Here is a 24871-nt window from a genome sequence, read left to right as displayed (position 1 = left end):
GAGAATGACAACCGAACCCCCAAGCGAGAACAGAAAGCCTTCCAGAATCTGGAAACAAACTGCGTGCCCCTATCAGAGACTATGTCTGAAGGAATACCGTGCAACTTGACAATGTGATCAATAAATGCCTGCGCCAGCGTCTTAGCATTGGGCAAGCCAGGAAAAGGGATGAAATGCACCATTTTGCTAAAACGGTCCACCACCACCAGAATCACAGTCTTCCACGAGGAACGAGGCAGGTCCGTAATGAAGTCCATGGACAGATGGGTCCAAGGACGGGAAGGAATGGGTAAGGGAAGGAGAGGACCTGATGGCCGTGAATGAGGGACTTTGGCACGAGCGCAGGTCTCACAGGTTGCCACAAAACCCTCAACCGACTTACAAAGCGCCGGCCACCAGAATCTCCGAGCGATGAGATCCACTGTGGCTCTTGCCCCCGGGTGCCCAGCAAGGACCGTATCGTGGTGTTCCTTAAAAATCTTGTGTCTTAAAGCGAGAGGCACAAACAACCTCCCAGGAGGACAAAGATCAGGAGCCTCTGACTGGGCTGCCTGCACCTCTGCCTCCAATTCAGGAAAAAGAGAAGAGACCACCACACCTTCAGCCAAAATGGGACCCGGGTCTTCAAAATTCCCACCTCCTGGAAAACAACGTGACAGGGCATCTGCCTTCACATTCTTAACCCTAGGGCAGAACGTGACAACAAAATTGAACCTTGAAAAGAACAAAGACCATCTGGCCTGTCTCGGGTTCAGACGCTTGGCTGACTCCAAGTAGGCTAGATTTTTATGGTCAGTAAACACGGTAATAGGGTGTCTGGCTCCCTCTAGCCAATGGCGCCATTCCTCAAAAGCCAACTTGATGGCCAACAACTCCCTATCTCCCACATCGTAATTTCTCTCTGTCTGCGGAGGAGAGTTTCTTCGAGAAAAAGGCACACGGTCGCCATTTGGCAGGGGAGGAACCTTGAGACAAGACCGCACCCACACCCACCTCAGAAGCATCAACCTCAACTATGAAGGGTAGAGAAATATCAGGTTGTACAAAGATGGGAGCAGAAGCAAAACTCTCCTTGATATCAGAAAAGGCCTTACGCGCCTCTACCGACCAGGAAGAAAAATCTACCCCCTTTCTAGTCATATCAGTGAGTGGTTTAACAACAGAGGAATAATTCAAAATAAACTTCCTGTAATAATTGGCAAAGCCCAAAAACGCATTAGCGCCTTCTGGCACAGCGCGGACCTTCTCGGGGTCCATGCGAAAACCAGAAGTGGAGAGAAGAAACCCCAGAAATTGAATTTCTGGAACCGCAAACACACCTTTTTCCAGTTTCGCGTACAATTTATTCTCCCACAGGATGAGAAACACCTGACGTAAGTGTTCCTTATGAGTTTTGAAATCAGGAGAAAAAATCAAAATGTCATCCAAATACACTAATACAAATTTCCCCATTAAATGATAAAAAATGCTGTTCACAAAATGCTGAAAAACGGCTGGAGCATTCATCAAACCAAAAGGCATAACCAAATTCTCAAAATGGCCCTCAGGGGTATTGAAGGCCGTCTTCCATTCGTCTCCTTCTCTGACCCTGGCCAGGTTGTATGCCCTCTTAGATCTAATTTGGAAAAAACTTTAGCGCCAACAATCTGGTTAAATAGGTCCGGGATCAGAGGAAGCGGATAAGGGTCACGAATTGTGATACTGTTCAGCTCCCTGAAATCCAGACAAGGTCTTAAAGAACCATCTTTTTTCTTAACAAAGAAAAAACCAGCGGCAACAGGTGACTTCGAGGGTCGTATGTGTCCTTTTCTCAGACTCTCAGAGATATAAGCACGCATAGCGACCCTTTCAGGTTGGGAGAGATTGTATAAACGAGATTTAGGCAGCTTGGCGCCTGGGATGAGATTAATAGGGCAATCGTACCCCCTGTGCGGGGGCAAATCCTGAACTCCGCTCTCAGAGAAGACATCCGAAAATTCAGAGAGAAAAGATGGTACAGTCTTAGTAGAAACCTCAGAAACAGATGTCGTGAGGCAATTCTCTCTGCAAAAGTCACTCCAACCATTTATTTGCCTCGCTTGCCAATCAATGGTGGGGTTATGTTTAGTGAGCCAGGGTAGCCCCAACACTACAGGAGTAGGCAATCCGCTAAGGACGAAACAAGACACATCCTCAACATGAGCATCACTCACAATTAAACGGATATTGTGAACTATGCCCTTTAATGATTTCTGAGAAAGTGGAGCGGAATCAATAGCAAAAACAGGAATATCCTTTCCCAAAGTGCATACCTGGAAACCATGAGTTATCGCAAATTGATTATCAATGAGATTGGCAGCTGCTCCACTATCTACAAAAATCTCACAAAAAATGTTCTTGCTCTCTAGCGCCACACTGGCAGGCAGGACAAAACGGGAACTACAAGCAAATGGAAAACCTTCAATTTCCGCCTCAACCCTGCCAATGTTAACAGATGGAACATTTTTAAAGGATTTTTTCCTTTTTGCTTCTTTATTATTCTCAAAAGACTGTCTGAATCTCCTAGAGGGACAAACATTTGCCAAATGATTTATACCTCCACAACAAAAACAAACCTTCCCATGCGGGCTGAATCTTCTATTGTCAGAGGCAATCAACCCCAGCTGCATGGGCTCCTGCTCAGAAGGGGTTGACAGCGACTGAGACCCCTGCGCACTGAATGAGACCACTGCACTGTCCTGGGATTGAGTATGACAGGAAGGAGTGATCTCTCCTCTCTCTCTAAGATGCCTGTCAATACGAACGGCCCGAGACATGGCAGATTCCAAGGAGGTAGGCCTCTCATGAAAGGCAAATGCATCTTTCAATCCATCTGAAAGACCATGGCAAAATTGACTTCGGAGTGCAGCATCATTCCAACCAGTATCAGCTGCCCATCTCCAAAATTCTGAGCAGTATATCTCTGCGGATTGTTTACCCTGGCATAACAGACATAGTCTAGATCATCATATATCTGACCCAGGGCTAAAAAGAATTCGTCCACTGAACGGAGGGGCCGTGCCCCCACCGGCAGCGAAAAGTCCCACGACTGAGCGTTACGCCTGAGCAGCGATATAATGATCCCCACCCTCCATTCCTCATCACCAGAGGAATGGGGAAGAAGGCGAAAATGGAGTTTGCAAGCCTCTCTAAAACGCACAAAATTCTCACTACCCCCGGAGAACGTATCCGGGAGCGAGATCTTAGGCTCAGAACAAACTCCATGAACGCAAGCTGAACCGGTCACTAGAAACTGAGAGAGAGTCTTACGGAGATCTGCTACCTCCAATGAAAGACCCTGAAAGCGTTCAGTCAAAAGTGAAACCGGATCCATGCTTGAGACGGTTTTGGCGGTTTATAATGTCACGGAAGGTGTACAGGAAACAAGACAACACAAAATGAATATACGACTCACTGGATCCAAAACTAAGTAACACAAAGGGAGACCCCTGCATCAGACCTGGCACTCTCCCTGACTGCTCAGCCTATGCAAAAATCCCAATGGTAGATGATCGCATATCCTCGTACCTCGACTGTATAACACCTCAACACCCTATAATAGTGAGGGGACACGACCACCGGCTCCCTACACTAGATACAGGAGGGAGTCAGGGTCACCTGGGATCCAGCAAACAGAAAAACACAAATGAATGCACAACACTTATCTTGTAGAAGACTGGGAAGTAGGATCAGCATGCACACACACTCCAGGAAGTAATATAAACCGCAAACTGACGCACTATGGGGAGGAATTTAAAGGGATGCAATCAGTACAACTACATGACAGCTGAGAGAGGCTAACGAGATGAGGAACTGAAAGCAAAACAAAGGAAGCTCAAGGAGGAGGTTCTGAAAAGCATCTGTCAGAGCTTCTCAGTTGTCTGGTGGTGACAACATGTGGCCTCCGGACACCCAGGACCGACTTTATCCGGATGAGCTCTGTGTAATAATGCTGGGTCTATAAAAAAAACACTGACACAGCACTGATGGCATATGTGTTCCATTGGTAGGAGATGCTCTGGAATGTATTTTCAGCTGAGCAGTGTACATGGAATATGAATGACCCACAGAGGGCAAAAAACAAACACACAGACCAAACCCAGATTCTACTCGGACATATTCACGGATGGTTTCCATGGACGTCTAACAGACATGAAAATGTGAATGAGGCCTTAGGGTATAACCACACGGCGTGATCTTGGGTCGTTCGGGACACAGCCATGCTGCAGTCTCATTAGTTTAATCTGAGACAGCTGCGTGCCTACAACTGCAGCGTACTCAACCACAGCAATACCATTTAGCAAATTGCTAAACCAACAGGTAGCAAAATTGTGTTGGCCTCTTCTTCATCAATGGGAGCATTTCAGCTTCAATAAAAAAGTAAAAATGCTTGACAGCTGGGGGAACCAGAAGTAGAACAGGGTCATGGACCTTTCCTGGACAATTCTGTAACTCTCTTAGACTTCAAATGAGAGAGAGTCTACAGCAGGTAACATTGTCTCTCCATTCAGGGGATCAGAAAATACATTTGGTGACTTGATTTTGGTATAGATTTACTTAGGGTACTTTCACACTAACATTTTTCTTTTCCGGTACTGAGTTCCGTCAAAAGGGTTCAATGCTGGAAAATAACTGATCAGGTATATCCCCATGCATTCTGAATGGAGAGTAATCCGTTCAGGATGCATCAGGATGTCTTCAGTTCAGTCATTTTGATTGATCCGGCAAAAGATAAAACCGCAGCATGCTACGGTTTTATCTCCAGCCCAAAAAACGGAAGACTTGCCTGAATGCCGGAACTTGCCTGAATGCCGGCATTTTTTTTCCATAGGAATGTATTAGCGCCAGACCTGTCCTTCCAGTCTGCGCATGCGCATACTGAAAAAAAGGTGAAAAAAAAAAATTATACCAGAAAGACATTCCAATGCAGTTTTCTGACTGATCAGGCATTTTTAAGACTTATCAGGATCCTGATCAGTCTTACAAATAACATCAGCTGGCATACGTCGCTGGAACTGCTTGCTGGATCACTCTGCCGAAAGTGTGGAAGCCTTACTTAGTTTTTGTATTAGAACTGTCAGAGCTGTACTGGGTCTAATTTGATCCAGCAGTATGTTCATGTGTGCCTCTTATTAATTGCTTGTACCAGTGGAGGCAGCACTGATAATGAGCATGGGTATGAACTAGTCATCAGGCAGGAAGAAATGATGGAATATAATTTCTGCCACCCACAAAAACATTGTTCTCTTTTATTGATTGTCATTAAGGACGAGCGAATTGACTTCGGATGTTTCTTTCGCAGAAAACTTCGGTCCAATACTGTACAGAGTCTCGCGTGACTTTGCGTAATAACTTCATAGATTAATTTTTATACTGTAAAAAACCATTTCCCGAACTCTAGTTTGGTTCCAAGGTACCTGGAACCGAACCAGAGTTCGGGAAATGGGTGTTTTACAGTAAAAATGAATCTATAAAGTTATTATGCGAAGTCACGCGAGGCTCTGTACAGTATTGGACCGAAGTTTTATGCGAATCAACTTTGAATGTTTCATCCGAAGTCGATTTGCTCATCCCTAATTGTCAGAAAAGATGTGTAGTGTTGCTATTTTAGCTGTTTATAAATGTATGGTTGCCGAAACACAGAGAGGCAAAACACAAAAAAATGTACTGGTCATTAAGGGCCCTTACACATGACCATATGCCCTCCGAGATATACGATCAGTGAGCGGGCCATATGTCCCGGAGCGGTATTCATGGTGCGCACGGGAGCACACACCATCATAGATTACAATGATGCTGTGCACATTAGGCTACCCGTGGGACTATTGTCCCACACTCATATGATCTTATGAGTGCAGGACAATAGTCCTGTGGGCGGCCCGACGTGCACAGCATCATTGTAATCTATAATGCTGTGGGCTCCCGTGCTCACGATCAATGCCGCTCCGAGACATATGGCCCGATCATGGACCGTATATCTCGGAGGGCATACTACCGTGTTCAAGGGCCCTAAGGCTGAAAGAGGCTTAGCTATGAAGGGTTTAACAGCCATCCATCTATGAAAGTGGTTTGTAAATGGAATTCCACATCCAAGAGGATTGATATAATAACGCTTTTATGTAGTTCCTACTTTGTAATAATTTTCACTTTTAGAATACCGGTAAAAAAACAAACAAACAAAAAGTCCCTGTACTAAAACATAGCTGAATATATAAGCACTAATTGAAAAGTTCTTTTATCAACTTTAAAAGTCTGAAAGAATCAATTCATTGAAATGTATTTTTTTCCTTAGGTCCCTATGTTCCACCTTTCAACATCAGTTCCTTAGGATTTGGGAACAAGACACACATCTCCAGGGAAAATCTAACGTTCTCTTTCTACTACCAGCACTCTTCGGCAATAGCAGCAATGTTTATCTTTGCTTACGCTTTCATCTTTCTCATGTGTATGATTGGCAATATGCTGGTGTGTGTCATTGTACTAAAGAATCGACAAATGCGCACTGTGACCAACATGTTCATTCTGAACCTAGCCATAAGCGACTTACTGGTCGGGCTCTTCTGCATGCCAACTACATTGGTGGACAACCTCATCACTGGTGAGTCAGCTCAATAGCATGTTATGTCACCAAAGTCAAAGGCTTTCAAGTATTTAAATGCACATAATTAGCCAGTCTATACATTATACTCTGGGTATATCCAGAAACAGTATGTATTTAACGGTTCTTAATTACTACACCTATTACTAGAAGAAATATTACAGGCTCTGGACACCTGTGACATGGAAATTATTTTTACATAAGTTAGTGGTTTCCTTGGGTGAAAAAGTTGCAGTAAATTTAAGGTTCTAATTTTCATTTCTAAATTTATTTTCAGACCCCCTTGACATTCAGTTTGTAACCTGCACCTAGTTTCAAATTTTTCTCATGTGCATGTGTCCTTCCTAGTGATACATGCTGGATCTGTGCGTCAAGGATATTGCTGATTTCCCCCTGCAAACTGCCTTGTGTGTGTGTCCCTCCCAGTAATACATGTTGAATCTATGTGTCCAGGGTTCTGCTGTCTTCCCACTGCAAACTGCCATCTGGGTACTTTCTTACTTATCTATAGGCTGCACAAGCTTCCCTCATTGGATGCCCCCTCCACTCTCAGAGATCAGAGAGGTGCATTAGAATCAGGAGCAGTGTTATGACATATTTATGTCAGATAATGATTTATGACGGCACCAGCTAGATGCTAAAGCATGTGCAGAAATAAGATGGCAAGAAAATTTTAATAAAAGCTATTTATAAAGTTGCTCAATTTTGTGTTTTGTGTTTACATAGTATTAACACATTGCCTGAAAATGTTACAGTTGTGTCTCCATCCGAAGTTTTGGCTCATTTGTGTAATACATAACCTACCGTAACCTGAAGTCTATATACAGTTTCATACAATATGCTTTATTAAAGAACTGTGCATTTTTTTCTCATTTAGCTCAAAGGTAACAAGTAGTTAGAAAAAACTTCAAATTAAAAGAGATTGACATGTTTGGAGTCAATGACCTTTCTCCATCCTCCAGCGACCTACAGTTTGCTCATTATTTGGTACAATAATCAAAGTTTGTCATGTTCTTTCAATTACTTTGCACATCTTTGGAGTCTTGAAGCAGGGAATCCATGTAAAGAGTTATTGTATGATCAATGCCAATTTTTGGAGTAGTCTTTGATGAAAAGAAATGTAATGTTATGCTGGCTCTGAAGTGTACTAGAAATTACATGGATCTAATTGGGTATTGTGTTAAGCATGAGCTTGTATCATTGTATTGCATGAATATAGACAAAAGCAATGTAGAGGATAAGGAATGCGTGAATATATTTCTGCTTTCGTGTCTTTACATTAAAGGGTCTGATAGAACAAGGTAGAATGGGGTAAGCACATATTTTACAGCAGAAAAATGAATAAGCAAATAAAGATATATTGACTAAACCAATAACTTCACATATTGTGGTTTAATTTTTTTAATCAATATCACATCAGTAATACATTGTAAAGCCAATTGAGAAAACAGTACATTGTAAAGACTTTTCTTCTTGTAGACTGTGCAGTTGAATGTGCAACTTTTCCATGCTCACACCACTTTTTCAAGGTGTCAGAAATAGGGATGAGCGAACCCGGACTGTATAGTTCGGGTTCGTACCGAATTTTGGGGTGTCCGTGACACGGACCCGAACCCGGACATTTTCGTAAAAGTCCGGGTTCGGGTTCGGTGTTCGTCGCTTTCTTGGCGCTTTTGTGACGCTTTCTTGGCGCTTTTTGAAAGGCTGCAAAGCAGCCAATCAACAAGCGTCATACTACTTGCCCCAAGAGGCCATCACAGCCATGCCTACTATTGGCATGGCTGTGATTGGCCAGAGCACCATGTGACCCAGCCTCTATTTAAGCTGGAGTCACATAGTGCCGCCCGTCACTCTGCTCTGATTAGCATAGGGAGAGGTTGCGGCTGCGACAGTAGGGCGAGATTAGGCAGATTAACTCCTCCAAAGGACTTGATTAATCGATCGATCTGCAGCTGTGCATCATTGAGCTGCTGAAATTCAATTGCTCACAGTTTTTAGGCTGCCCAAACCGTTTGTCAGTCACTTTTTACTGGGGTGATCGGCGGCCATTTTGTGTCTTGTGGTGCGCCAGCACAAGCTGCGAACAAGTGCATTTAACCCTCAATGGTGTAGTTGTTTTTTGGCTAAAGCCTACATCAGTGTGAAGCTGTCACACCAAGTGCATTTAACCAGCAATAGTCTGGTTATTTTTTGGCAATATACTACATCAGGGGCAAGCTGCGCCTGTCACCAAGTGCATTTAACCCTCAATGGTGTGGTTGTTTTTTTGCTAAATCCTACATCAGGGTGAAGCTGTCACACCAAGTGCATTTAACCAGCAATAGTCTGTTTATTTTTTGGCCATATACTACATCAGGGGCAAGCTGCGCCTGTCACCAAGCTGCGCCTGTCACCACTGCGCCTGTCACCACCCTCAGTAGTGTGGTTTGTCAAGCTGTCACACCAAGTGCATTTAACCATCAATAGTGTGGTTATTTTTTGGCCATATCCCAGTCTAATTCTGTCAGTAAACCTATACCTGTCACCCAGCGCCTAAATACTAGGCATCAAATTCATATCCAGCTAAATCTGTCGTTACTGCTGTAGCTGGGCGAGTTAGTTAGTGTCCGTTCAAGCACATTTCTTGTTCTGGGTTGAAATACAATTCCCAATTTAGCAATTTAAAAATGTAGTGGTTTCTGCTGTATCAGAGCTATTTGAAATCTATCCCTAAAAGGGTAGATCATATTGAAGGTGCACATAGGGACATTCAGAATAACTTCACACACCCGCTACTGTGCATTTCCAAGTCTAATTCTGTCAGTAAACCCATACCTGTCACCCAGCGCCTAAATACTAGGCCTCAAATTTATATCCAGCTAAATCTGTCGTTACTGCTGTAGCTGGGCGAGTTATTTAGTGTCCGTTCAAGCACATTTCTTGTTCTGGGTTGAAATACAATTCCCAATTTAGCAATTTAAAAATGTAGTGGTTTCTGCTGTATCAGAGCTATTTGAAATCTATCCCTAAAAGGGTAGATCATATTGAAGGTGCACATAGGGACATTCAGAATAACTTCACACACCCGCTACTGTGCATTTCCAAGTCTAATTCTGTCAGTAAACCCATACCTGTCACCCAGCGCCTAAATACTAGGCCTCAAATTTATATCCAGCTAAATCTGTCGTTAGTGCTGTAGCTGGGCGAGTTATTTAGTGTCCGTTCAAGCACATTTCTTGTTCTGGGTTGAAATACAATTCCCAATTTAGCAATTTAAAAATGTAGTGGTTTCTGCTGTATCAGAGCTATTTGAAATCTATCCCTAAAAGGGTAGATCATATTGAAGGTGCACATAGGGACATTCAGAATAACTTCACACACCCGCTACTGTGCATTTCCAAGTCTAATTCTGTCAGTAAACCCATACCTGTCACCCAGCGCCTAAATACTAGGCCTCAAATTCATATCCAGCTAAATCTGTTGTTACTGCTGTAGCTGGGCGAGTTATTTAGTGTCCGTTCAAGCACATTTCTTGTTCTGGGTTGAAATACAATTCCCAATTTAGCAATTTAAAAATTTAGTGGTTTCTGCTGTATCAGAGCTATTTGAAATCTATCCCTAAAAGGGTAGATCATATTGAAGGTGCACATAGGGACATTCAGAATAACTTCACACACCCGCTACTGTGCATTTCCAAGTCTAATTCTGTCAGTAAACCCATACCTGTCACCCAGCGCCTAAATACTAGGCCTCAAATTTATATCCAGCTAAATCTGTCGTTACTGCTGTAGCTGGGCGAGTTATTTAGTGTCCGTTCAAGCACATTTCTTGTTCTGGGTTGAAATACAATTCCCAATTTAGCAATTTAAAAATTTAGTGGTTTCTGCTGTATCAGAGCTATTTGAAATCTATCCCTAAAAGGGTAGATCATATTGAAGGTGCACATAGGGACATTCAGAATAACTTCACACACCCGATACTGTGCATTTCCAAGTCTAATTCTGTCAGTAAACCCATACCTGTCACCCAGCGCCTAAATACTAGGCCTCAAATTTATATCCAGCTAAATCTGTCGTTAGTGCTGTAGCTGGGCGAGTTATTTAGTGTCCGTTCAAGCACATTTCTTGTTCTGGGTTGAAATACAATTCCCAATTTAGCAATTTAAAAATGTAGTGGTTTCTGCTGTATCAGAGCTATTTGAAATCTATCCCTAAAAGGGTAGATCATATTGAAGGTGCACATAGGGACATTCAGAATAACTTCACACACCCGCTACTGTGCATTTCCAAGTCTAATTCTGTCAGTAAACCCATACCTGTCACCCAGCGCCTAAATACTAGGCCTCAAATTTATATCCAGCTAAATCTGTCGTTAGTGCTGTAGCTGGGCGAGTTATTTAGTGTCCGTTCAAGCACATTTCTTGTTCTGGGTTGAAATACAATTCGCAATTTAGCAATTTAAAAATGTAGTGGTTTCTGCTGTATCAGAGCTATTTGAAATCTATCCCTAAAAGGGTAGATCATATTGAAGGTGCACATAGGGACATTCAGAATAACTTCACACACCCGCTACTGTGCATTTCCAAGTCTAATTCTGTCAGTAAACCCATACCTGTCACCCAGCGCCTAAATACTAGGCCTCAAATTTATATCCAGCTAAATCTGTCGTTAGTGCTGTAGCTGGGCGAGTTATTTAGTGTCCGTTCAAGCACATTTCTTGTTCTGGGTTGAAATACAATTCCCAATTTAGCAATTAAAAAATGTAGTGGTTTCTGCTGTATCAGAGCTATTTGAAATCTATCCCTAAAAGGGTAGATCATATTGAAGGTGCACATAGGGACATTCAGAATAACTTCACACACCCGCTACTGTGCATTTCCAAGTCTAATTCTGTCAGTAAACCCATACCTGTCACCCAGCGCCTAAATACTAGGCCTCAAATTCATATCCAGCTAAATCTGTTGTCACTGCTGTAGCTGGGCGAGTTATTTAGTGTCCGTTTAAGCACATTTCTTGTTCTTGGTTGAAATACAATTCCCAATTTAGCAATTTAAAAATTTAGTGGTTTCTGCTGTATCAGAGCTATTTGAAATCTATCCCTAAAAGGGTAGATCATATTGAAGGTGCACATAGGGACATTCAGAATAACTTCACACACCCGCTACTGTGCATTTCCAAGTCTAATTCTGTCAGTAAACCCATACCTGTCACCCAGCGCCTAAATACTAGGCCTCAAATTTATATCCAGCTAAATCTGTCGTTAGTGCTGTAGCTGGGCGAGTTATTTAGTGTCCGTTCAAGCACATTTCTTGTTCTGGGTTGAAATACAATTCCCAATTTAGCAATTTAAAAATGTAGTGGTTTCTGCTGTATCAGAGCTATTTGAAATCTATCCCTAAAAGGGTAGATCATATTGAAGGTGCACATAGGGACATTCAGAATAACTTCACACACCCGCTACTGTGCATTTCCAAGTCTAATTCTGTCAGTAAACCCATACCTGTCACCCAGCGCCTAAATACTAGGCCTCAAATTTATATCCAGCTAAATCTGTCGTTAGTGCTGTAGCTGGGCGAGTTATTTAGTGTCCGTTCAAGCACATTTCTTGTTCTGGGTTGAAATACAATTCGCAATTTAGCAATTTAAAAATGTAGTGGTTTCTGCTGTATCAGAGCTATTTGAAATCTATCCCTAAAAGGGTAGATCATATTGAAGGTGCACATAGGGACATTCAGAATAACTTCACACACCCGCTACTGTGCATTTCCAAGTCTAATTCTGTCAGTAAACCCATACCTGTCACCCAGCGCCTAAATACTAGGCCTCAAATTCATATCCAGCTAAATCTGTTGTTACTGCTGTAGCTGGGCGAGTTATTTAGTGTCCGTTCAAGCACATTTCTTGTTCTGGGTTGAAATACAATTCCCAATTTAGCAATTTAAAAATTTAGTGGTTTCTGCTGTATCAGAGCTATTTGAAATCTATCCCTAAAAGGGTAGATCATATTGAAGGTGCACATAGGGACATTCAGAATAACTTCAGCACACCCGCTACTGTGCATTTCCAAGTCTAATTCTGTCAGTAAACCCATACCTGTCACCCAGCGCCTAAATACTAGGCCTCAAATTTATATCCAGCTAAATCTGTCGTTACTGCTGTAGCTGGGCGAGTTATTTAGTGTCCGTTCAAGCACATTTCTTGTTCTGGGTTGAAATACAATTCCCAATTTAGCAATTTAAAAATTTAGTGGTTTCTGCTGTATCAGAGCTATTTGAAATCTATCCCTAAAAGGGTAGATCATATTGAAGGTGCACATAGGGACATTCAGAATAACTTCACACACCCGCTACTGTGCATTTCCAAGTCTAATTCTGTCAGTAAACCCATACCTGTCACCCAGCGCCTAAATACTAGGCCTCAAATTTATATCCAGCTAAATCTGTCGTTAGTGCTGTAGCTGGGCGAGTTATTTAGTGTCCGTTCAAGCACATTTCTTGTTCTGGGTTGAAATACAATTCCCAATTTAGCAATTAAAAATGTAGTGGTTTCTGCTGTATCAGAGCTATTTGAAATCTATCCCTAAAAGGGTAGATCATATTGAAGGTGCACATAGGGACATTCAGAATAACTTCACACACCCGCTACTGTGCATTTCCAAGTCTAATTCTGTCAGTAAACCCATACCTGTCACCCAGCGCCTAAATACTAGGCCTCAAATTCATATCCAGCTAAATCTGTTGTTACTGCTGTAGCTGGGCGAGTTATTTAGTGTCCGTTCAAGCACATTTCTTGTTCTGGGTTGAAATACAATTCCCAATTTAGCAATTTAAAATTTAGTGGTTTCTGCTGTATCAGAGCTATTTGAAATCTATCCCTAAAAGGGTAGATCATATTGAAGGTGCACATAGGGACATTCAGAATAACTTCACACACCCGCTACTGTGCATTTCCAAGTCTAATTCTGTCAGTAAACCCATACCTGTCACCCAGCGCCTAAATACTAGGCCTCAAATTTATATCCAGCTAAATCTGTTGTTACTGCTGTAGCTGGGCGAGTTATTTAGTGTCCGTTCAAGCACATTTCTTGTTCTGGGTTGAAATACAATTCCCAATTTAGCAATTTAAAAATTTAGTGGTTTCTGCTGTATCAGAGCTATTTGAAATCTATCCCTAAAAGGGTAGATCATATTGAAGGTGCACATAGGGACATTCAGAATAACTTCACACACCCGCTACTGTGCATTTCCAAGTCTAATTCTGTCAGTAAACCCATACCTGTCACCCTAGCGCCTAAATACTAGGCCTCAAATTTATATCCAGCTAAATCTGTTGTTACTGCTGTAGCTGGGCGAGTTATTTAGTGTCCGTTCAAGCACATTTCTTGTTCTGGGTTGAAATACAATTCCCAATTTAGCAATTTAAAAATTTAGTGGTTTCTGCTGTATCAGAGCTATTTGAAATCTATCCCTAAAAGGGTAGATCATATTGAAGGTGCACATAGGGACATTCAGAATAACTTCACACACCCGCTACTGTGCATTTCCAAGTCTAATTCTGTCAGTAAACCCATACCTGTCACCCAGCGCCTAAATACTAGGCCTCAAATTTATATCCAGCTAAATCTGTTGTTACTGCTGTAGCTGGGCGAGTTATTTAGTGTCCGTTCAAGCACATTTCTTGTTCTGGGTTGAAATACAATTCCCAATTTAGCAATTTAAAAATTTAGTGGTTTCTGCTGTATCAGAGCTATTTGAAATCTATCCCTAAAAGGGTAGATCATATTGAAGGTGCACATAGGGACATTCAGAATAACTTCACACACCCGCTACTGTGCATTTCCAAGTCTAATTCTGTCAGTAAACCCATACCTGTCACCCAGCGCCTAAATACTAGGCCTCAAATTTATATCCAGCTAAATCTGTCGTTAGTGCTGTAGCTGGGCGAGTTATTTAGTGTCCGTTCAAGCACATTTCTTGTTCTGGGTTGAAATACAATTCCCAATTTAGCAATTTAAAAATTTAGTGGTTTCTGCTGTATCAGAGCTATTTGAAATCTATCCCTAAAAGGGTAGATCATATTGAAGGTGCACATAGGGACATTCAGAATAACTTCACACACCCGCTACTGTGCATTTCCAAGTCTAATTCTGTCAGTAAACCCATACCTGTCACCCAGCGCCTAAATACTAGGCCTCAAATTTATATCCAGCTAAATCTGTTGTTACTGCTGTAGCTGGGCGAGTTATTTAGTGTCCGTTCAAGCACATTTCTTGTTCTGGGTTGAAATACAATTCCCAATTTAGCAATTTAAAAATTTAGTGGTTTCTGCTGTATCAGAGCTATTTGAAATCTATCCCTAAAAGGGTAGATCATATTGAAGGTGCACATAGGGACATTCAGAATAACTTCACACACCCGCTACTGTGCATTTCCAAGTCTAATTCTGTCAGTAAACCCATACCTGTCACCCAGCGCCTAAATACTAGGCCTCAAATTTATATCCAGCTAAATCTGTCGTTAGTGCTGTAGCTGGGCGAGTTATTTAGTGTCCGTTCAAGCACATTTCTTGTTCTGGGTTGAAATACAATTCCCAATTTAGCAATTTAAAAATTTAGTGGTTTCTGCTGTATCAGAGCTATTTGAAATCTATCCCTAAAAGGGTAGATCATATTGAAGGTGCACATAGGGACATTCAGAATAACTTCACACACCCGCTACTGTGCATTTCCAAGTCTAATTCTGTCAGTAAACCCATACCTGTCACCCAGCGCCTAAATACTAGGCCTCAAATTCATATCCAGCTAAATCTGTCGTTACTGCTGTAGCTGGGCGAGTTATTTAGTGTCCGTTCAAGCACATTTCTTGTTCTGGGTTGAAATACAATTCCCAATTTAGCAATTTAAAAATTTAGTGGTTTCTGCTGTATCAGAGCTATTTGAAATCTATCCCTAAAAGGGTAGATCATATTGAAGGTGCACATAGGGACATTCAGAATAACTTCACACACCCGCTACTGTGCATTTCCAAGTCTAATTCTGTCAGTAAACCCATACCTGTCACCCAGCGCCTAAATACTAGGCCTCAAATTTATATCCAGCTAAATCTGTCGTTACTGCTGTAGCTGGGCGAGTTATTTAGTGTCCGTTCAAGCACATTTCTTGTTCTGGGTTGAAATACAATTCCCAATTTAGCAATTTAAAAATTTAGTGGTTTCTGCTGTATCAGAGCTATTTGAAATCTATCCCTAAAAGGGTAGATCATATTGAAGGTGCACATAGGGACATTCAGAATAACTTCACACACCCGCTACTGTGCATTTCCAAGTCTAATTCTGTCAGTAAACCCATACCTGTCACCCAGCGCCTAAATACTAGGCCTCAAATTTATATCCAGCTAAATCTGTCGTTAGTGCTGTAGCTGGGCGAGTTATTTAGTGTCCGTTCAAGCACATTTCTTGTTCTGGGTTGAAATACAATTCCCAATTTAGCAATTTAAAAATGTAGTGGTTTCTGCTGTATCAGAGCTATTTGAAATCTATCCCTAAAAGGGTAGATCATATTGAAGGTGCACATAGGGACATTCAGAATAACTTCACACACCCGCTACTGTGCATTTCCAAGTCTAATTCTGTCAGTAAACCCATACCTGTCACCCAGCGCCTAAATACTAGGCCTCAAATTTATATCCAGCTAAATCTGTCGTTAGTGCTGTAGCTGGGCGAGTTATTTAGTGTCCGTTCAAGCACATTTCTTGTTCTGGGTTGAAATACAATTCCCAATTTAGCAATTTAAAAATGTAGTGGTTTCTGCTGTATCAGAGCTATTTGAAATCTATCCCTAAAAGGGTAGATCATATTGAAGGTGCACATAGGGACATTCAGAATAACTTCACACACCCGCTACTGTGCATTTCCAAGTCTAATTCTGTCAGTAAACCCATACCTGTCACCCAGCGCCTAAATACTAGGCCTCAAATTTATATCCAGCTAAATCTGTCGTTAGTGCTGTAGCTGGGCGAGTTATTTAGTGTCCGTTCAAGCACATTTCTTGTTCTGGGTTGAAATACAATTCCCAATTTAGCAATTTAAAAATTTAGTGGTTTCTGCTGTATCAGAGCTATTTGAAATCTATCCCTAAAAGGGTAGATCATATTGAAGGTGCACATAGGGACATTCAGAATAACTTCACACACCCGCTACTGTGCATTTCCAAGTCTAATTCTGTCAGTAAACCCATACCTGTCACCCAGCGCCTAAATACTAGGCCTCAAATTTATATCCAGCTAAATCTGTCGTTAGTGCTGTAGCTGGGCGAGTTATTTAGTGTCCGTTCAAGCACATTTCTTGTTCTGGGTTGAAATACAATTCCCAATTTAGCAATTTAAAAATTTAGTGGTTTCTGCTGTATCAGAGCTATTTGAAATCTATCCCTAAAAGGGTAGATCATATTGAAGGTGCACATAGGGACATTCAGAATAACTTCACACACCCGCTACTGTGCATTTCCAAGTCTAATTCTGTCAGTAAACCCATACCTGTCACCCAGCGCCTAAATACTAGGCCTCAAATTCATATCCAGCTAAATCTGTCGTTACTGCTGTAGCTGGGCGAGTTATTTAGTGTCCGTTCAAGCACATTTCTTGTTCTGGGTTGAAATACAATTCCCAATTTAGCAATTTAAAAATTTAGTGGTTTCTGCTGTATCAGAGCTATTTGAAATCTATCCCTAAAAGGGTAGATCATATTGAAGGTGCACATAGGGACATTCAGAATAACTTCACACACCCGCTACTGTGCATTTCCAAGTCTAATTCTGTCAGTAAACCCATACCTGTCACCCAGCGCCTAAATACTAGGCCTCAAATTTATATCCAGCTAAATCTGTCGTTAGTGCTGTAGCTGGGCGAGTTATTTAGTGTCCGTTCAAGCACATTTCTTGTTCTGGGTTGAAATACAATTCCCAATTTAGCAATTTAAAAATTTAGTGGTTTCTGCTGTATCAGAGCTATTTGAAATCTATCCCTAAAAGGGTAGATCATATTGAAGGTGCACATAGGGACATTCAGAATAACTTCACACACCCGCTACTGTGCATTTCCAAGTCTAATTCTGTCAGTAAACCCATACCTGTCACCCAGCGCCTAAATACTAGGCCTCAAATTTATATCCAGCTAAATCTGTTGTTACTGCTGTAGCTGGGCGAGTTATTTAGTGTCCGTTCAAGCACATTTCTTGTTCTGGGTTGAAATACAATTCCCAATTTAGCAATTTAAAAATTTAGTGGTTTCTGCTGTATCAGAGCTATTTGAAATCTATCCCTAAAAGGGTAGATCATATTGAAGGTGCACATAGGGACATTCAGAATAACTTCACACACCCGCTACTGTGCATTTCCAAGTCTAATTCTGTCAGTAAACCCATACCTGTCACCCAGCGCCTAAATACTAGGCCTCAAATTCATATCCAGCTAAATCTGTTGTTACTGCTGTAGCTGGGCGAGTTATTTAGTGTCCGTTCAAGCACATTTCTTGTTCTGGGTTGAAATACAATTCCCAATTTAGCAATTTAAAAATTTAGTGGTTTCTGCTGTATCAGAGCTATTTGAAATCTATCCCTAAAAGGGTAGATCATATTGAAGGTGCACATAGGGACATTCAGAATAACTTCACACACCCGCTACTGTGCATTTCCAAGTCTAATTCTGTCAGTAAACCCATACCTGTCACCCAGCGCCTAAATACTAGGCCTCAAATTTATATCCAGCTAAATCTGTCGTTACTGCTGTAGCTGGGCGAGTTATTTAGTGTCCGTTCAAGCACATTTCTTGTTCTGGGTTGAAATACAATTCCCAATTTAGCAATTTAAAAATTTAGTGGTTTCTGCTGTATCAGAGCTATTTGAAATCTATCCCTAAAAGGGTAGATCATATTGAAGGTGCACATAGGGACATTCAGAATAACTTCACACACCCGCTACTGTGCATTTCCAAGTCTAATTCTGTCAGTAAACCCATACCTGTCACCCAGCGCCTAAATACTAGGCCTCAAATTTATATCCAGCTAAATCTGTTGTTACTGCTGTAGCTGGGCGAGTTATTTAGTGTCCGTTCAAGCACATTTCTTGTTCTGGGTTGAAATACAATTCCCAATTTAGCAATTTAAAAATTTAGTGGTTTCTGCTGTATCAGAGCTATTTGAAATCTATCCCTAAAAGGGTAGATCATATTGAAGGTGCACATAGGGACATTCAGAATAACTTCACACACCCGCTACTGTGCATTTCCAAGTCTAATTCTGTCAGTAAACCCATACCTGTCACCCAGCGCCTAAATACTAGGCCTCAAATTCATATCCAGCTAAATCTGTCGTTACTGCTGTAGCTGGGCGAGTTATTTAGTGTCCGTTCAAGCACATTTCTTGTTCTGGGTTGAAATACAATTCCCAATTTAGCAATTTAAAAATTTAGTGGTTTCTGCTGTATCAGAGCTATTTGAAATCTATCCCTAAAAGGGTAGATCATATTGAAGGTGCACATAGGGACATTCAGAATAACTTCACACACCCGCTACTGTGCATTTCCAAGTCTAATTCTGTCAGTAAACCCATACCTGTCACCCAGCGCCTAAATACTAGGCCTCAAATTTATATCCAGCTAAATCTGTTGTTACTGCTGTAGCTGGGCGAGTTATTTAGTGTCCGTTCAAGCACATTTCTTGTTCTGGGTTGAAATACAATTCCCAATTTAGCAATTTAAAAATTTAGTGGTTTCTGCTGTATCAGAGCTATTTGAAATCTATCCCTAAAAGGGTAGATCATATTGAAGGTGCACATAGGGACATTCAGAATAACTTCACACACCCGCTACTGTGCAGTTCCAAGTCTAATTCTGTCAGTAAACCCATACCTGTCACCCAGCGCCTAAATACTAGGCCTCAAATTTATATCCAGCTAAATCTGTCGTTAGTGCTGTAGCTGGGCGAGTTATTTAGTGTCCGTTCAAGCACATTTCTTGTTCTGGGTTGAAATACAATTCCCAATTTAGCAATTTAAAAATTTAGTGGTTTCTGCTGTATCAGAGCTATTTGAAATCTATCCCTAAAAGGGTAGATCATATTGAAGGTGCACATAGGGACATTCAGAATAACTTCACACACCCGCTACTGTGCATTTCCAAGTCTAATTCTGTCAGTAAACCCATACCTGTCACCCAGCGCCTAAATACTAGGCCTCAAATTTATATCCAGCTAAATCTGTCGTTACTGCTGTAGCTGGGCGAGTTATTTAGTGTCCGTTCAAGCACATTTCTTGTTCTGGGTTGAAATACAATTCCCAATTTAGCAATTTAAAAATTTAGTGGTTTCTGCTGTATCAGAGCTATTTGAAATCTATCCCTAAAAGGGTAGATCATATTGAAGGTGCACATAGGGACATTCAGAATAACTTCACACACCCGCTACTGTGCATTTCCAAGTCTAATTCTGTCAGTAAACCCATACCTGTCACCCAGCGCCTAAATACTAGGCCTCAAATTTATATCCAGCTAAATCTGTCGTTAGTGCTGTAGCTGGGCGAGTTATTTAGTGTCCGTTCAAGCACATTTCTTGTTCTGGGTTGAAATACAATTCCCAATTTAGCAATTTAAAAATGTAGTGGTTTCTGCTGTATCAGAGCTATTTGAAATCTATCCCTAAAAGGGTAGATCATATTGAAGGTGCACATAGGGACATTCAGAATAACTTCACACACCCGCTACTGTGCATTTCCAAGTCTAATTCTGTCAGTAAACCCATACCTGTCACCCAGCGCCTAAATACTAGGCCTCAAATTCATATCCAGCTAAATCTGTTGTTACTGCTGTAGCTGGGCGAGTTATTTAGTGTCCGTTCAAGCACATTTCTTGTTCTGGGTTGAAATACAATTCCCAATTTAGCAATTTAAAATTTAGTGGTTTCTGCTGTATCAGAGCTATTTGAAATCTATCCCTAAAAGGGTAGATCATATTGAAGGTGCACATAGGGACATTCAGAATAACTTCACACACCCGCTACTGTGCATTTCCAAGTCTAATTCTGTCAGTAAACCCATACCTGTCACCCAGCGCCTAAATACTAGGCCTCAAATTTATATCCAGCTAAATCTGTCGTTACTGCTGTAGCTGGGCGAGTTATTTAGTGTCCGTTCAAGCACATTTCTTGTTCTGGGTTGAAATACAATTCCCAATTTAGCAATTTAAAATTTAGTGGTTTCTGCTGTATCAGAGCTATTTGAAATCTATCCCTAAAAGGGTAGATCATATTGAAGGTGCACATAGGGACATTCAGAATAACTTCACACACCCGCTACTGTGCATTTCCAAGTCTAATTCTGTCAGTAAACCCATACCTGTCACCCAGCGCCTAAATACTAGGCCTCAAATTTATATCCAGCTAAATCTGTCGTTAGTGCTGTAGCTGGGCGAGTTATTTAGTGTCCGTTCAAGCACATTTCTTGTTCTGGGTTGAAATACAATTCCCAATTTAGCAATTAAAAATTTAGTGGTTTCTGCTGTATCAGAGCTATTTGAAATCTATCCCTAAAAGGGTAGATCATATTGAAGGTGCACATAGGGACATTCAGAATAACTTCACACACCCGCTACTGTGCATTTCCAAGTCTAATTCTGTCAGTAAACCCATACCTGTCACCCAGCGCCTAAATACTAGGCCTCAAATTTATATCCAGCTAAATCTGTCGTTAGTGCTGTAGCTGGGCGAGTTATTTAGTGTCCGTTCAAGCACATTTCTTGTTCTGGGTTGAAATACAATTCCCAATTTAGCAATTTAAAAATGTAGTGGTTTCTGCTGTATCAGAGCTATTTGAAATCTATCCCTAAAAGGGTAGATCATATTGAAGGTGCACATAGGGACATTCAGAATAACTTCACACACCCGCTACTGTGCATTTCCAAGTCTAATTCTGTCAGTAAACCCATACCTGTCACCCAGCGCCTAAATACTAGGCCTCAAATTTATATCCAGCTAAATCTGTCGTTAGTGCTGTAGCTGGGCGAGTTATTTAGTGTCCGTTCAAGCACATTTCTTGTTCTGGGTTGAAATACAATTCCCAATTTAGCAATTTAAAAATTTAGTGGTTTCTGCTGTATCAGAGCTATTTGAAATCTATCCCTAAAAGGGTAGATCATATTGAAGGTGCACATAGGGACATTCAGAATAACTTCACACACCCGCTACTGTGCATTTCCAAGTCTAATTCTGTCAGTAAACCCATACCTGTCACCCAGCGCCTAAATACTAGGCCTCAAATTTATATCCAGCTAAATCTGTCGTTAGTGCTGTAGCTGGGCGAGTTATTTAGTGTCCGTTCAAGCACATTTCTTGTTCTGGGTTGAAATACAATTCCCAATTTAGCAATTTAAAAATGTAGTGGTTTCTGCTGTATCAGAGCTATTTGAAATCTATCCCTAAAAGGGTAGATCATATTGAAGGTGCACATAGGGACATTCAGAATAACTTCACACACCCGCTACTGTGCATTTCCAAGTCTAATTCTGTCAGTAAACCCATACCTGTCACCCAGCGCCTAAATACTAGGCCTCAAATTCATATCCAGCTAAATCTGTTGTTACTGCTGTAGCTGGGCGAGTTATTTAGTGTCCGTTCAAGCACATTTCTTGTTCTGGGTTGAAATACAATTCCCAATTTAGCAATTTAAAAATTTAGTGGTTTCTGCTGTATCAGAGCTATTTGAAATCTATCCCTAAAAGGGTAGATCATATTGAAGGTGCACATAGGGACATTCAGAATAACTTCACACACCCGCTACTGTGCATTTCCAAGTCTAATTCTGTCAGTAAACCCATACCTGTCACCCAGCGCCTAAATACTAGGCCTCAAATTTATATCCAGCTAAATCTGTCGTTAGTGCTGTAGCTGGGCGAGTTATTTAGTGTCCGTTCAAGCACATTTCTTGTTCTGGGTTGAAATACAATTCCCAATTTAGCAATTTAAAATTTAGTGGTTTCTGCTGTATCAGAGCTATTTGAAATCTATCCCTAAAAGGGTAGATCATATTGAAGGTGCACATAGGGACATTCAGAATAACTTCACACACCCGCTACTGTGCATTTCCAAGTCTAATTCTGTCAGTAAACCCATACCTGTCACCCAGCGCCTAAATACTAGGCCTCAAATTTATATCCAGCTAAATCTGTCGTTAGTGCTGTAGCTGGGCGAGTTATTTAGTGTCCGTTCAAGCACATTTCTTGTTCTGGGTTGAAATACAATTCCCAATTTAGCAATTTAAAATTTAGTGGTTTCTGCTGTATCAGAGCTATTTGAAATCTATCCCTAAAAGGGTAGATCATATTGAAGGTGCACATAGGGACATTCAGAATAACTTCACACACCCGCTACTGTGCATTTCCAAGTCTAATTCTGTCAGTAAACCCATACCTGTCACCCAGCGCCTAAATACTAGGCCTCAAATTTATATCCAGCTAAATCTGTCGTTACTGCTGTAGCTGGGCGAGTTATTTAGTGTCCGTTCAAGCACATTTCTTGTTCTGGGTTGAAATACAATTCCCAATTTAGCAATTTAAAATTTAGTGGTTTCTGCTGTATCAGAGCTATTTGAAATCTATCCCTAAAAGGGTAGATCATATTGAAGGTGCACATAGGGACATTCAGAATAACTTCACACACCCGCTACTGTGCATTTCCAAGTCTAATTCTGTCAGTAAACCCATACCTGTCACCCAGCGCCTAAATACTAGGCCTCAAATTTATATCCAGCTAAATCTGTCGTTACTGCTGTAGCTGGGCGAGTTATTTAGTGTCCGTTCAAGCACATTTCTTGTTCTGGGTTGAAATACAATTCCCAATTTAGCAATTTAAAAATTTAGTGGTTTCTGCTGTATCAGAGCTATTTGAAATCTATCCCTAAAAGGGTAGATCATATTGAAGGTGCACATAGGGACATTCAGAATAACTTCACACACCCGCTACTGTGCATTTCCAAGTCTAATTCTGTCAGTAAACCCATACCTGTCACCCAGCGCCTAAATACTAGGCCTCAAATTTATATCCAGCTAAATCTGTCGTTAGTGCTGTAGCTGGGCGAGTTATTTAGTGTCCGTTCAAGCACATTTCTTGTTCTGGGTTGAAATACAATTCCCAATTTAGCAATTTAAAAATGTAGTGGTTTCTGCTGTATCAGAGCTATTTGAAATCTATCCCTAAAAGGGTAGATCATATTGAAGGTGCACATAGGGACATTCAGAATAACTTCACACACCCGCTACTGTGCATTTCCAAGTCTAATTCTGTCAGTAAACCCATACCTGTCACCCAGCGCCTAAATACTAGGCCTCAAATTCATATCCAGCTAAATCTGTTGTTACTGCTGTAGCTGGGCGAGTTATTTAGTGTCCGTTCAAGCACATTTCTTGTTCTGGGTTGAAATACAATTCCCAATTTAGCAATTTAAAAATTTAGTGGTTTCTGCTGTATCAGAGCTATTTGAAATCTATCCCTAAAAGGGTAGATCATATTGAAGGTGCACATAGGGACATTCAGAATAACTTCACACACCCGCTACTGTGCATTTCCAAGTCTAATTCTGTCAGTAAACCCATACCTGTCACCCAGCGCCTAAATACTAGGCCTCAAATTTATATCCAGCTAAATCTGTCGTTAGTGCTGTAGCTGGGCGAGTTATTTAGTGTCCGTTCAAGCACATTTCTTGTTCTGGGTTGAAATACAATTCCCAATTTAGCAATTTAAAAATTTAGTGGTTTCTGCTGTATCAGAGCTATTTGAAATCTATCCCTAAAAGGGTAGATCATATTGAAGGTGCACATAGGGACATTCAGAATAACTTCACACACCCGCTACTGTGCATTTCCAAGTCCTAATTCTGTCAGTAAACCCATACCTGTCACCCAGCGCCTAAATACTAGGCCTCAAATTTATATCCAGCTAAATCTGTTGTTACTGCTGTAGCTGGGCGAGTTATTTAGTGTCCGTTCAAGCACATTTCTTGTTCTGGGTTGAAATACAATTCCCAATTTAGCAATTTAAAAATTTAGTGGTTTCTGCTGTATCAGAGCTATTTGAAATCTATCCCTAAAAGGGTAGATCATATTGAAGGTGCACATAGGGACATTCAGAATAACTTCACACACCCGCTACTGTGCATTTCCAAGTCTAATTCTGTCAGTAAACCCATACCTGTCACCCAGCGCCTAAATACTAGGCCTCAAATTCATATCCAGCTAAATCTGT

The 24871-nt window shown here is 41.1% G+C and overlaps 1 protein-coding gene across 1 annotated transcript in view; it reads left to right on the top strand.

Annotated features, from left to right (window-relative positions):
- The first annotated feature begins 6411 nt into the window (after nucleotides 1-6411).
- The window catches only part of NPFFR1 (neuropeptide FF receptor 1), a 379548-nt gene continuing 361088 nt past the window's right edge, over nucleotides 6412-24871 (top strand). Inside the window, exon 1 of the mRNA XM_044298835.1 lies at nucleotides 6412-6616. Coding sequence (XP_044154770.1) covers nucleotides 6427-6616 — 190 coding nt within the window. The 5' untranslated portion in view covers nucleotides 6412-6426. The remainder of the gene's footprint in view (nucleotides 6617-24871) is intronic.

This window comes from Bufo gargarizans, chromosome 6 (genome assembly GCF_014858855.1).
Source record: "Bufo gargarizans isolate SCDJY-AF-19 chromosome 6, ASM1485885v1, whole genome shotgun sequence".
Classification (NCBI taxonomy): Eukaryota; Metazoa; Chordata; class Amphibia; order Anura; family Bufonidae; genus Bufo; species Bufo gargarizans.
This window is presented reverse-complemented; position numbering and strand designations above follow the sequence as displayed.